The 15,336-nt window shown below is 43.6% G+C and overlaps 1 protein-coding gene across 1 annotated transcript in view; it reads left to right on the forward strand.

Annotated features, from left to right (window-relative positions):
• The window catches only part of LOC125384200 (calmodulin-binding transcription activator 2-like), a 28,348-nt gene extending 17,256 nt beyond the window's left edge, over nt 1-11,092 (forward strand). Inside the window, exons 13-21 of the mRNA XM_048402715.1 lie at nt 290-365; nt 1,397-2,117; nt 2,894-3,028; nt 3,517-3,754; nt 3,867-4,057; nt 4,619-4,767; nt 5,249-5,427; nt 5,741-5,803; nt 10,353-11,092. Of these exons, the coding sequence (XP_048258672.1) occupies nt 290-365; nt 1,397-2,117; nt 2,894-3,028; nt 3,517-3,754; nt 3,867-4,057; nt 4,619-4,767; nt 5,249-5,427; nt 5,741-5,803; nt 10,353-10,449 (1,849 nt within the window). The 3' untranslated portion in view covers nt 10,450-11,092. The remainder of the gene's footprint in view (nt 1-289; nt 366-1,396; nt 2,118-2,893; nt 3,029-3,516; nt 3,755-3,866; nt 4,058-4,618; nt 4,768-5,248; nt 5,428-5,740; nt 5,804-10,352) is intronic.
• The last annotated feature ends 4,244 nt before the right edge of the window (nt 11,093-15,336 follow it).

Consider the following 15,336-nt stretch of genomic DNA (forward strand, 5'->3'; position numbering starts at 1 on the left):
CGACTGATTAAGTCTGGGCCAGACAAACTGGTGGTTGATATTATGAGCAACACCCAACGTCTTTGGTGAACAACGACATGCAATCAACCAGGTCACTGAGCCTGAACACCCAAAGAAAGTTGGGGAGCCTCTTAGGAGCCTCTGCTGCTGTTGCTGCTGCTGCTGCTGCCGCTGATGATGATGATGTGCTGGGGACCTATTCTTACCCAGGGCCCCACAAGGATTGATTGATTGATTGATTGATTGATTGATTGCAGAGTGATAATACTGTTTTCTCTTTCTTTGACAGATCTGACATCTCTAATTTAGTTTTAGAATATGAAGTTGATGCTCACAGTGTGGACAACCATGCCTGTACACCATTGGTGAGAAGCTAATTACTGCAGCATTATCTTGATCATAGGCAGGAATTGATCTAGACCTGCTCACTATGAACAAAGAAGCTAATTACTGCAGCATTATCTTGATCATAGGCAGGAATTGATCTAGACCTGCTCACAATGAACAAAGAAGCTGATTACTGCAGCATTATCTTGATCATAGGCAGGAATTGATCTAGACCTGCTCACAATGAACAAAGAAGCTGATTACTGCAGCATTATCTTGATCATAGGCAGGAATTGATCTAGACCTGCTCACAATGAACAAAGAAGCTGATTACTGCAGCATTATCTTGATCATTGATCTAGACCTGCTCACAGGTCGATATTTGGCACCAAGTTGGCAGCAACTGTAAACATTACCGAATGAGAATACAAACTTTCCCAGTTCATGTTGATTTGGTTATAGGTCGTGGTTAGAGTGTTTGCTCGTCAACCCGAAGGCCCTGATTCGATTCCTCACATGGGTACAATGTTAGAAGCCCATTTCTGGTGTCCCCCGCCGTGATATTGCTGAAATATTGCTAAAAGCGGCATAAAACCATACTCACTCACTCACTCATTGTTCTAAAGATACAATTGCACCTACGATTACTTACGATTGTGAAAGGCTACCAGATGTGGGAGTTGTTTGGCAAGGCAATCTCACATAGCCTAGTTTGTTCCTGATGTCAGTGTTGAATGCTTTGGGCCTCAGCTTGTCTGCTAAAGTTTGATGGTACTTTGCAAGTTGTAATCATGGTATTGATACATGGCTGACCATATAGATGTACTCACTGGTAGTTTGTTGAAATGAATGACGGGAGGGTGGAATGTTTCAGTTGTCTTCTGTAATCAGTGTAGGAATCCTACAGTCTTTAAACTTTAACATGATGGCTTTGCCACCAACAATCTTAGCTCTGCAACTGTCGTAAGCCTGTATGGGAGGTACGATCACCTGAGTGCTTAGATCGCTTTGTGGAACGGGACCTAAACCACTTTAATTTCTTGCTTACCTTCACACTGGTCTATTTCAGATGTGGGCATGTGCAAGAGGAAATATTGATGCTTCACTGACGCTGTATCATATCAACACGGGGCCACTCAGCATCTGTAACAAGGATGGACGTCTCCCGCTCACCGTTGCCCGAAGCAAGGGACATCACAACCTTGCCAATCAAATCGAGCAGTTGGAGCAAGCTCGTCTGCAAGCCCCGCCCCCTTTCCCCCCATGCACATCCACAGCATCATTTGCTGGCGCAACTTCTTCTTTCACAACCTCGGACTCTATCACTGCGTGTGACCTGTCACCAACTCCTTGCCATATATTCCCCAGTTCTCACAAAAACATTTGTGATGAGAAGCAGGAAAACCTTCACATCGACATACCTCCTCCCCCTCCCTACCCAGGGGATTCCAAGCTCGTCCGGCGACTCAGTGAACAAGTCATTGGCACCTGTCATCGCCAACTTAGCAAACGCTATTCGGTGGATATATTGCCGAGTGGGGCAACAAACGACCAGACCTCGCCCCAACATGACGCTTTTCAGAAGCCAATTCGGGAGGCCAATTCTGAGCCACATCTGTCATTGGTTGGTGATCATCCAATCAGTGCAGTGACGGACTCTGCCTTGCTACCAGTTGCTCAACGTGATCTGGCATCGCCAGATATTCTCATGCAGACCGAGTCTTTGCTCAACACCATAGCGACGGAGTCTGGGAAGGAGACGGATGGTCTCCTCATGCAGATGGACACAGGTCAGTTGAATAGGAGTATGACAGTGTTGCAATGTTGCAGATATTGATCAGCTTGAAAATTAACCAGGGATCATGATTTTGCCAGTTTTTGTTTTTCTGTTTGTTGTTTAATGCCTCACTCAGCAATATACCAGCCGTATGGCGGTGGTCTGTAAGTAATCATTGGACCAGACACACCAGTGATTGACATAATGAACTTCAATCAATGCAGTTGGGATATGAGGACGTGCCACAACCAAGTCAGCAAGTCTGATTCTGTCGGTCGCTTCTGTCGACAAACATTGGTTGCTGAAGACCATTTCTAACCCGGATCTTATGGGTGTAACAGGATTTAAAAGCTTGATAATGATCGAATTTGTGTGTCATTTCAACAATACCTTAAACAAGGCCTCAAAAAGGTCTTGGAAGTTTGTATTGGTGATTTTCAATGGTACATGTCATGGTTATAGTATAAATATATCTACTATTATTTCAGCAAGAGCTGATGAAACATGTTGTGCATGGAAGAGACCCATCATTGATTCCTCATGTTGTCAATCACTGGATTGTCTGGTCCAGACTCGATTATTTATAGACTGTTGTCATAACGCTGGAATATTGCTGAGTGCAGCGTTAAACAACAAACCAACCAACCAACCTCATTGATTCTTAACATTGTGGATGAATGTTTCATTTGCCATGTTTGAATTTGCAATTTGATCTGCTCTTTAGTCGTGTAATAAGTGTTGAGTGTCTGTATGAGTAATGTCTATAATGCAAGCTCCGTACCTCTGTAGATGAGGTATCATCGGTGCGGAGTGACAGCCCTTTCATTGATGTAGAAAAGATCTCATCTGACGAGGAGGCGGAACACAAGGCAGCTGTTGCTGCTGCTGCTGCTGCCGCCGCCGCTGCTGTAGCATCTGGTGAAGGTTAGACACCATAACACACACATAAACACCATGCTTTAATGAGTTGCTTTTGAATCTAAAAATGTTACGCATTAAAGGAAGACTGTATTGTTTAAGCTTAACTCTGTTGTGGGTTTGAATCCTGGTTTGCCCTATTATGTTTCTGGGTTTGTCAGCACCTTAACAATGCTCCTGGGTTTCACCGACGTGGTCAACATCTATGACCTTTGTCACCTGGGGCTCCCTCCCACATCAAGCTGACACTCCCTGGTATGACTGAAATGCTGTTCAAAGCAGTGTTAAACTCAAGCAGTATTAGCTGAACTTGTTTGAGATGTGAAAAATTAGAAGATAAAAATCATGTGTTTTCATATTTGTAGGTGTTGTTGAGTATAGGCTAAAGCCTTTGTTTCCAAATGTAAAAACTTCTGGCTAAAAACACACAAATACATATACCTGGAGTATTGCTGAGTGTGGCGTTATACAAATTCTGTACCAAATTGTTCCAGGTGGGGATCATGAAGGCAAGAACCAAATGGTAACCCTCGCCAACCAGATCATCGCAGCCATGCCGGAGCGTATCAAGCTGTCTCCTGCCAAGGAGGAAGAGTGTGGAGTGAGCAGTCGAGCTCGGAGTGAGTCCTACAGCTCGGCCCCGTCTCAAGGCTCACCTCCCACCTCATCCTTTGGGGATGATTCTGGAATCTCAACACCCATGACAGATAGTCTGGCCTTTGATGAGTACAGGTATACACTTTTGTAGGCCAGATACATCATGATACATGGACTGGATGTGACTTGAATGATGACAAAGCAACCTAACACTCCCATCACTGTATTCCCGACTTTTGTATTGCAGGTACACAGACCTGGGCACCCCTGCCTCGTCCCTGAGCCCGGACTCTACCTGTCTGCCCAGCCCCTACAGCCCCTACAGTTCCTACAGTTTCACTCTGGACTCCCCGCCCCCCACCACTGCTGACTTCACCGAGTACTTCAACGCGCCAGCCACGTACATGGAGAAGGACTTTTCCCAACTCACACTCTCAGGTAGGGTCCACACTTCCCTATACACGGTTGCCAACCCCTGTGGAGATTCCAGGACAGAGAAGGTCCACAGCCTCCCATGTTTGTCGTTCTGACCCGTGAAGATCCAGGGTAGAATAGGTCTTCAGCAACCCATGCTTGCTGTGAAAGGCGACTACGCTTGTCGTAAGAGGCGACTAACGTGATCAGGTGGTCAGGCTCGCTGACTTGGTTGATGCATGTCATCGATCCCAATTGCGTGGATCGATGTTCATGTCAATCACTGGATTGTCTGGTCCAGACATGATTATTTACAGACCGCAGTCTTATGGCTGGAATATTGCTGAGTGCAGTGTTAAACAACATGAAACTGAAACTGTTTGTCTTTCTGTAGAGATTCCAGGATAGAGTAGTTCCATATTATGATTGGGTGGTTACGATGTACCCTGAATATATAATGATCCTATTATCAACCACTGACTTAGTCATTCAGACTTGGTTGTCAAGAGATCGCACTGATAAGGCTGGAATTATTTAACAATAATCTTCTTCTACCTCTTCATAAGTATCCTTCTCTCTATTCAGATCAGGAACAGAGAAAGCTGTACGAGGCTGCCAAGGTGATCCAGAATGCGTATCGGCTGTATCGGGATAAACAACAACTGCAGCAGCAGCGACAGAAGGAGATAGAAGCCGCCATCTTGATCCAGAGCTACTATCGGCGATACAAACAGGTACTGGCGGACTCCTGGCACAAAGTATTGCTCTGCCGTGAACCTTCGGTGAATTTGTCAGTTCTAGTTATCACTCCTGTATCAGAGTATATTGTTAGAAAATTATCTGACACTCTCTCATGTTGGTAAGGACTGATGACATGGTCTAGTGGATCGAGCATCTGCCCGGAGACTGCCTATGTGGTCTAGTGGATCGAGCATCTGCCCGGAGACTGCCTATGTGGTCTAGTGGATAGAGCATCTGCCCGGACACTGCCTACGTGGTCTATAGGATAGAGCATCTGCCCGGAGACTGCCTGAGTGGTCTAGTGGATAGAGCATCTGCCCGGAGACTGCCTACGTGGTCTATAGGATAGAGCATCTGCCCGGAGACCGCCTACGTGGTTTGATTTTTTCTGCCATGTTACTTTCAGTGATACAACTAAAATAGTGCACAAAGCAGCGTTAAACCCAACTCACTCACTCACTCTGTATATTTCAGTATGCATACTTCAAGAAGATGACCCAGGCAGCAGTGTTGATCCAGAATCAGTTCCGGAGTTACTACGCACAGAAACGTCTCAAGAAGAACCGAGACCCTGCGGCTGGCCTGCAGCGACAAGGACCGGAGAGACTGAAGAAGGGCCGCAACCAGTCCGTGATCATCCAGCAGAGATACAGGTGTGTCTTCACCTCCAGTATGGTGGCCCAGTGGTCTAAGGTCCTGTGAAAAGTTGTGTCCCTTGGCATGCCAGGATCTGCTGGTCATGGTTTGAAGCCCAGATTGTTATGGTAGCCCAGTGGTCTAAGGTCCTGTGAAAAGTTGTGTCCCTTGGCATGCCAGGATCTGCTGGTCATGGTTTGAAGCCCAGATTGTTATGGTAGCCTAGTGGTCTAAGGTCCTGTGAAAAGTTGTGTCCCTTGGCATGCCAGGATCTTATTATTATTATTATTATTATTACTACTACTACCATGCTGCTGTGCCTTGTTTCAGGTCTCACTATCAGAGGAAGACGGAGAAGGAGGGTCGACAGTTGTCCGCTGATGCAGCAGATAGGTAGGTTGTTTACGTCAACCCATGCCGGGCATGGGAATGGAGTGCACCCTTTACTGACATAACATACCCTTGGAACCTAATGTATTCCCCGTAATGAGCTCCGTGGTGCTTAGAAAATGGACAAAGGTGGTGGGTGCTTAGTAAGACAACACAAAAGGTTACTGAGATCGAGCAGTAGTTCAAATGTTGATGAAACTAAATCTTTGTCAATATTAATCCCATTGTAATTATAAAGCCCTTCTGAGCTGCTGTTGTCTGTTGGGTATCATGTCATATACACCAGAAAATAGGCACTGTCACTTTTGGTCTTCTTGGGGTGCTTGTAAAGCTTACTAACAGATAGGTGTAGAAGTTGGTCAGGGGCTTACTATGGCAAATACGGTAGTTGGAACCTTACTTTAGTAGGAAGTACCCCAGGCTTACAAAATAAACACAATTGGTTCTCATGGCAACTGAATGTCGAAGTGATCAGAGCCAAACATAAATAAGTTGAACTGATTGAAGTTCTACAGGACACAACTGCTTGCCGTAATGTGTTACATTGATTTGCACTGTTGTACATTGTAATATGATCTTGTGTAGGGACATCTTTAAATGTGAAATCTGGTGTCAAAAGGTTTATAACCAATTGAAATCTGAACCTAAAGTCCTGTTTGAATTTAACCATGTTCTACAATGTATCTGTTTTCTTCACTTCATGCTAACAGAGATATATGGCAGCTTGTGCATGCAATTAGGGTAGGTAACTGGTGTGCCAAGCTGTCATTCATTGATGCCTGCTATTGATGGGTGTGCATTTCACCGTCGTCACAGTTTGATGTGGTTTTGTGAACTGTATTGTGCTCTGTAATTTCCTGCCTTTATTTTCGGTGCATACTGTGTCATAAATATTGTCTTAGACATGGTAGTCTGTTGCACAGCTAAAACCTTTCCTGAGCATTTCAACATAATGTACCCAAGAATGTTTGCTAGGACCAGTATGTTGTAAGTTTTCTCTGTTTGATGTGTGAAATATAACCAAGTCGGACATTTCTTTCAGATTTTATTCCTTCAAACCATGGGTCAGTGGTCAAAATAAAATTAAAAGAAAGTTCGAATTAAAGCCATAATTAGACGGAGGAATCAGGTAACTCTTAAACCTTTTGGCTCCAGTTCTTAATCCTACTTGCTCAAGCTGTTGGTTGGGACGAAGGGTATGAAAATACAAATAAATGCCTTCAGACATACGTTTTGTAATCAGTGTTTGGAGAAAGTGACATCAAGGCCTCGTAGAATTCACACATGATTGACCTGTCTTCCAGGTCTATTCCAAACATTCAACACTGAAGTCCTTAAGAACCTGTGTCAGGAAATGTAGAATAGTATGTTTTGGCCTTTTTAGAAAATCCATCAATCAGCATTTGAACCCTTGAACAATAATTGTAATGATTGTTTGTTCTTTGTAGTGGTCTGTTCAGTTAAGGGAGTGCACCTTCTAGATTCTTAACAGTCTCACCTGCACTTGTGAGCCTTGACACGTTACCAGAGATGCTGTGATCCACTGAATGAGTGTCCTGTGTTAGTGATACAGTCTTGTACATTAACAGTCTCACCTGCACTTGTGAGCCTAGACACGTTACCAGAGATGCTGTGATACACTGAATGAGTGTCCTGTGTTAGTGATACAGTCTTGTACATTAACAGTCTCACCTGCACTTGTGAGCCTAGACACGTTACCAGAGATGCTGTGATCCACTGAATGAGTGTCCTGTGTTAGTGATACAGTCTTGTACATTAACAGTCTCACCTGCACTTGTGGGCCTAGACACGTTACCAGAGATGCTGTGATCCACTGAATGAGTGTCCTGTGTTAGTGATACAGTCTTGTACATTAACAGTCTCACCTGCACTTGTGAGCCTTGACACGTTACCAGAGATACCATCCATTATGATTTCGATGGATTCTTTAGGATGTTTTTGACCAAATTCTGCCAATACTCCAAGTGACATGTATTACAAATTTTGTAAGACAAAACAACCAGTGATTTAGCCTGGTTATTGACCTCACTGCATTGTCACATATACAACCATGTTATAATCACACATAATCACCAGTTTTAACTTGGGTTTGAGGGATAAATGCAATACAAAAGATGTTGAAATCATCAAAGCGTAACAGTTTGTTTCACACCCCAGTTGTCCCAGGTACTCCGAATTTCTTCAATTTCTGGGTGGCATCTCTGCATTTGATTTTGTTTAGAACTAAATTGTATGCTGTGACTGACTCTAGAATGTGATTTCTGCTTGTTGTCTTGTGATTCTGGCATGCTGTGATTGGTGCTTTCAGAGATCCAACCATCGTGTCAATGCTAATGAGATGAAGGTACATCCTGCATATACAACATGTAGCCTGGCTTGTTTCATGCCTTTCTCCTAGTGTAGATCTCTGTAGCCTTCTACTAATATTACATCCTCGTGAAGATATGGGTAGAGAATAGGTCTTTAGCAATCTATGCTTGTTGTAAGAGTCGAATAACGGGATCGGGTGGTCAGACTCGCTGACTTGGTTGATGCATGTTATCCGATCCCAATTGTGTGATCTCCTTCTACTAACAGTACCCCAGTAACTTGTAAAGATTCCGGGTTAGAATAGGGCCCCAGCAACCGATGCTGGTCGTGAGAGTGGATTTAATGGATGGGAGGACAAGCTCGATGATTTGGCTTGTGTGTTGTAATCCCAGATATACCCGTGATAATCAGATTATGATCCTTGGGTTGTCAGTACCATATCCTTGATTCCTACATTCACTAAAGGGCTTCCGTTTATGACCTGTGTCACTTTCGGCCTTCTTCCAACGTTAAGCTGATGCACCATGATGATGATGATGATGATGTGACTAAAAAACTGCTCAAGTCAGCTTTGGGCCTCAGTTCACTCACTCACTATACTTACTTAGTGTTGAGGCCCCAGTCGTTAAAGGCGCCGCAGTTTGCTGTGCGGTCGTAGTGCTGAGATGACTGTTAAATGTAGCCCTGGGATAGGTTACACAAACCAATCTTAGCGCTAAGATGATTGTAACTCCCATGCTTTAACATCAGCTTACGACAGTTGTAGCACTATGATCGCTTGGTGGAATGTGGGCCTGTATGCTAAACCCACGATGCTGTGTTTCCTGTTCTCTGTGTCATGTATTTTTTCACAAGTGTGACGTTAGTTGTCTGCAGCACCTTCGCTTATACAATCTACTCTACATACGTCAGCTAAATGTCATATTGCTTATAGTGGATTCTTTTGCTTAGTCACATCAACTTTGCCCATATGCTTTGTTCCCCATCTTTGTGTAAGTTGCCTCTTTCCATCTCTGTCATAAGAGGCAGAGACTGCCTCCCTGGTCTCATGGTAGAGCGTCTGCCCGGAGAGCGGAAGGTCGTGGGTTCGATCCCCGGTCGTGTCATACCAAAATACATTAAAAGATTAAAAGTAATTGTTGTTACCCTGCCTTGCGCTTGGCATTAAGGGACAAGGACAGGTCAGCTTGGAGTCAGTATTCTGTGTCTGAGTGGGGTAATATTGTTAAACTGTAGCATGGTATCTCAGTGGGCTGAAAACTATGAAACCAGCATTAGTCCAGACTAGTACAAGCAGCCACACACACACACACACACACACACACACACACACACACACACACAGACACACACAGACACACACACGTGCATGCACATTGTTACATAAGTGCAATAATCTTTGATGTGACATTAAACCCCATTTCACCTCCCATAAGAGGCAGTGACAATAGGAATCAGTTTCTTACAATCGTCATACAGCGACCTTAGTAATGTCACTAAGTCTGTGGGAGTTGTGATCACCTTAGCGTTAAGATCACTTAAGATACATCTATGGCAAGTTTATGTTAAATGATGGGAGTTATGATCACCTTAGTGCTGAAATCACTTTGTTGAATGGGCTTCTGATTGGCTTGACATGCAATTGTTATTTGGGTATTCATTTTGAGTCTTCATGTCATCAACCACTGGGGTATCTGCTCCAGCCTTGGACCTCTTCCACAAGGCAGTCATAACACCATGGTGGTCGTAAGTCTGTGTTAGAGTATGGGAGTTGTGATAGTCTTAGTGCTAAGATTGCAGTCATAACACCATGGTGGTCATAAGTCTGTGTTAGAGTATGGGAGTTGGGATAGTCTTAGTGCTAAGATTGCAGTCATAACACCATGGTGGTTGTAAGTCTGTGTTAGAGTATGGGAGTTGTGATAGTCCTAGTGCTAAGATTGCGTCGTGGTACGAGGCAGTGTGGCGTAAAACAACATTCACTCAGTCTCCTGATATGAATTTATTAGAAAATGTTGGAAGAGACCTCAGTTATTGTGTTTTGAAAAACGTAATTCATAAATAAAATTCACTTATCTCTTTGTCATACTATTTTTTTATTTATTGTTTAACAGTTATTGTGATTATTTTGTAATACAAATTTTAGTTCAAGACCCTTCTAGGTTCAACTGGTCAGTATCAAGTTCATTTATTAACCACTGATCTCCGACCTCTATTGCAGCTCCCCACCCCCCGAGCAAAGCAGCACATCCAGAGACGGAACCCCACCAGTCGATGCTGAGCCAGATATCCCCTACCCAGAAGAAGAGGATGGGTGAGCCACCGTCAGGGACAGACACGCCCACCCACTGCTGGATCCGTGACTGGGCATGGCTGTTCATCTTGGTGACACCCTCGGGAGGACAACCTCTGTCTGAACCACAATGCCCATGTCACGCTGTGTTCAACTGCTTAGGTAGCAATGGCCTCCGGAGGACTTGTGAAGGAACAAGCTGTCGTTGTTGTCAGGTTGAGCTGTGTCGTTCTTTGACATGCCTCGTCAGTATGGGTTGGGACGTGATGTAAAAGGGTGTGTAGCCTATGTATGTGTGACACCGGCGTTGTGAACAAGCTGTGGAAATAGGCTTGCTGTGAAATACCCACAGTTTCAACCCTTTGCTGTTTCAAGTTTGTCATGGCTCGTCGTGGACTTTCAGGTTTGATTCGTGACAAATAGCTGCCAACTGTCCCATTTTTTTAATGTTTTTGTTACGAATTTGCAACTTTTGTCCTTAATTCCTGTTAAGAATATGCCAATCTACATAAAAATATCACAAGGTTTCAATTTTCATAGACACTGATAAAGAGAGGGTCATTATTTAGCCTTACACCGTCAGCTATAAATGCTTCATGTTTATCGACTGGTATATCATCATATTTATAGGGTTGCATTTGTTCAATTGAGACACTCCACAGTATTATTGAAAGTTGCTTAAGTCGAGATAGAAACAAACTTTAAAATTATGAACTGAGTTTCGGAATCACATGGCTGTATTGTATTGTAGTCGATTCATATCGTCTGGCTTTGTTGTCAGTTAAAGAAGATTGTTGGAAAATACTAAACTGGGAAAATTGGCAGCTATGGTGACAGATCCTGCCATTTAAGTTCATGTTTGTCAGCCAATGTGTATCAGTGACAAGCATGAGCCACATTGATATGAACAGGTCTTCAATTTTCCAATGGTGAAAACGTGCAGCTGATTGACTCTGGACACGCCCATCCTCCACTGGACTCTCCGCCTAGTGGCCCCGCCTTCTCCTCAAGGGTGCCCCGCCCTCTTCTCTACCCCTGCTGTGATTGTTTCTTCAAGCTGCACCTCGCAGACACTGCTCAACACTGGACTACTCTCTGTTCTCAATTGTTTCCGCAACTTGAGATGACTCATCAACGTATTCAACAACAAGTGGTTTACCTCAACAGAGAATCAGTGGGCGTGGTGGGTAAATGACATTTCAGCAGTTTGACAAGTTGACAGGTAAACCTGCAACAATGAGATATGATTTGACATAATATTGTTATGTAGAAACATTAACTATATCATATCCATAAAAGGTATATTTTCCTGCTTGTGTGTTTCAGCAAATGGTATTATTTCAGTCCAGATATTTCTTAGTTCCAAATAATTTGATAATGTTTTTATGAAATTATCGGTGAACAGAATTCTATGAAATGATTGTTTGGGAAATTCCATCAAGACAGAATATGAACTGTTTGATAGGTATAACTTTGAAGTTGACGGATGACAAAGTAGAGATAACCTATGGATAACTTCTTTATTTACTGTAAAGGCGATGTTTGCAATGACAACGGTATAAGAACAATACCGAAACATTGCCTTTACAGTAAATAAAGGCATTAATTAACTCTACTTTGTCAAGACAGAATATATCTAAATTATTCCCCTAAGAACTTTATTCAGTGAACGAAATATTGTTGGGAAATGTTTCTGAAGAACATTGTATTAGCAGTCCAAATGTCAAGATATCAGGACATGCATGTCACAGTGTTGTAGTAGTAGAGTATTGGAATCCATTGGACGAGGTAGAATACAGGTACTAATGGCTCACTGAAAAAGTCAAATTGTAAGGTTCTATGTCAGTTTGAAATCCTCAGACAACACAGCTGACAACTAGCCTTTGAATAGCCTAGTAGTTTAATTAGGATTTGACTTCAAGAGAAAACTGCTTTAGGTGGCATCCTGTGGGTGACAATTGCCATGATCTTACCTCCTCCTCTGACTTCCTATCTATTGCACAACACGTGTCCGTCTTCGGCATCTCTGTGTTTCATTGACCCTACTGTCCTGTCCACTAGTTACGACTGGAGTGTTGCTAGCTGTGGTATTAACCAGAGCAGTGTTCTTAACCAACATCCACAAGATGGCCCTTTTGATTTTTCAAGGTCAAACCTGGTTGATTGTTTGTGGTTCCTGACATTGGTGGGTATCGACGTGATATAATTAACCCAAACCATGATGAGAGAAGATTGGGAAGAGTGGCGCCATATTGAAACAAATAGGCCGAACAAACCCTGGAGATAGTTGCCTTTGTTCCAACCGGAACCTTTTCTGGTCAGAACCAAGGTGTGATACAGTTCTCTGTTGGTAACCGAAGACATTTGGGTTGTACAGCCGATGAAACGCTCATGTTAAGTCAGCTGTTGATGGCTCACAGACATATCGTGATGTTGCATTTTCAGCATTGTCTATTTCCTGTTTCTGTGATAATTCCCCATGTCCTACTTACGCTGTTAAACTGGTCTTTCATTTCTCCACTTGTTGATGACATCAGTTCCTAGGTATTAAAGATGTTTCTTGCATGTTACTTAACTGTTAATAGCCTTGCTACTGACTCGTTATGTTTGTAATTAAACTGTACAGCCAGTTGTTGTCAAACTTTGAAATTATTCCAATTTAATCCCAATTTCTAGTTAATGCAAAGAAATATGCATGTTGAAATATTTATATTTTAAGGTCATCTTTGCACATGAATATAAGAATCACCACGCAACATATATGGCCACAATGTGTGTTATGAGCATGTCAGGAAAAGAAAATAGCAACTGTTACGACTGAGCTTCTAAAACTGTTTAAAAACAAACCTATAATATTTGGATTAGAAACTCAGTTATGTTTTATGTTTTCATATTTGCTTTTGTTTGTACAATGATTAAATGCTTCAGTAGCATAAATTCATTAAAGGAGCACTAGGCTCTGGCTTCTGTGCTGACACTGCCCCCATGGGCTCATCAGCTGCTTGGAGCTGATTGGCTGGCTGAGGCAACTGAGAGGACGTGACACTGCCCCCATGGGCTCATCAGCTGCTTGGAGCTGATTGGCTGGCTGAGGCAACTGAGAGGACGTGACACTGCCCCCATGGGCTCATCAGCTGCTTGGAGCTGTTTGGCTGGCTGAGGCATCTGAGAGGACGTGACACTGCCCCCATGGGCTCATCAGCTGCTTGGAGCTGATTGGCTGGCTGAAGCAACTGAGAGGACATGACACTGCCCCCATGGGCTCATCAGCTGCTTGGAGTTGATTGGCTGGCTGAAGTAACTGAGAGGACGTGACACTGCCCCCATGGGCTCATCAGCTGCTTGGAGCTGTTTGGCTGGCTGAGGCAACTGAGAGGATGTGACACTGCCCCCATGGGCTCATCAGCTGCTTGGAGCTGATTGGCTGGCTGAGGCAACTGAGAGGACGTGACACTGCCCCCGTGGGCTCATCAGCTGCTTGGAGCTGATTGGCTGGCTGAAGCAACTGAGAGGACGTGACACTGCCCCCATGGGCTCATCAGCTGAGTTGATTGGCTGGCTGAAGCAACTGAGAGGACGTGACACTGCCCCCATGGGCTCATCAGCTGCTTGAAGCTGATTGGCTGGCTGAAGCAACTGAGAGGACGTGACACTGCCCCCATGAGCTCATCAGCTGCTTGGAGCTGATTGGCTGGCTGAAGCAACTGACAGGACGTGACACTGCCCCCATGGGCTCATCAGCTGCTTGGAGCTGATTGGCTGGCTGAAGCAACTGAGAGGACGTGACACTGCCCCCATGAGCTCATCAGCTGCTTGGAGCTGATTGGCTGGCTGAGGCAACTGAGAGGGACGTGACACTGTAGGAGGAGTGGACATGCTGTGTCATGTTTAGGACAGTCAGCCTGCCCACTGCTCAACATGAAACACCTTGAAAAAGCCAGCCAATTCTGAAGGCTTGAGCCTAGTGACCCTTTCAATTCTAAAACTACCATAGATGCAATGTTCATGAATTTGTAATTTTTGATTGGCTCTAATCATGACACACATGACCTTGAATCATTTCATGACAGAAATAGTTTCCTAAATAATATTGTTATCACTGACCTGAGCAACATGAACAATGGTTTATGCAGCATATTGTGTTGGTAGAGATTATGCGTGCCTGTTACTCAGTGTCCACACCAGAGCTTTGTATGACAGTAAGAAGGGGTTCACGCAGGTGGATCACCTGCTTTAACACTGAGTGTCCACACCAGAGCTTCGTATGACAGTAAGAAGGGGTTCACTCGGGTGGATCACCTGCTTTAACACTGAGTGTCCACACCAGAGCTTCGTATGACAGTAAGAAGGGGTTCACTCGGGTGGATCACCTGCTTTAACACTGAGTGCTCAGCTTCACAAATTGCCAGTGTTGTTGTAGGGAGGAGAGAATTTCATGTTTTCCTAAATCTAGTTTTTTATATTTGGAGACTTTGTTTCTCATCGTCATCAATTGAACGTTGAATGTGGATGTTTATCAAGTCCCCTTGTTGTGTGTAGTGATGGATGGAGAATGTTGAATGTTTACTTTGATTTACTTGAACAAATCTTTGACATGAAGCGGATCTACATGATTGTTAGTATGAAGGCTCTTATCCAAGGCATATGTTAAAATTCTCTTACAGTCTTGTGTGTGCACTGATCATGTAGATTAGGTTTTTCGTCCTATTTTTCGTCCTATTTTTCGTCTGTCTAAATAGTTTTTTGGATGACAAAATTAGAATTAAAACAAATGTGAAAAGCTGTGTTCCTTACAATGGAAGCTTCCTTTAACCTTTAACCTTTAACCTTTAACCTGATTTTTGTTTTAACATTTAAGCTAAGGCCCTTTTTGTGGTCAATAATACATTTGACCTTTTGTCAGCAACTTTTT

The sequence above is a fragment of the Haliotis rufescens genome, unplaced genomic scaffold (genome assembly GCF_023055435.1).
Source record: "Haliotis rufescens isolate VD_foot unplaced genomic scaffold, xgHalRufe1.0.p SCAF_29, whole genome shotgun sequence".
Classification (NCBI taxonomy): Eukaryota; Metazoa; Mollusca; class Gastropoda; order Lepetellida; family Haliotidae; genus Haliotis; species Haliotis rufescens.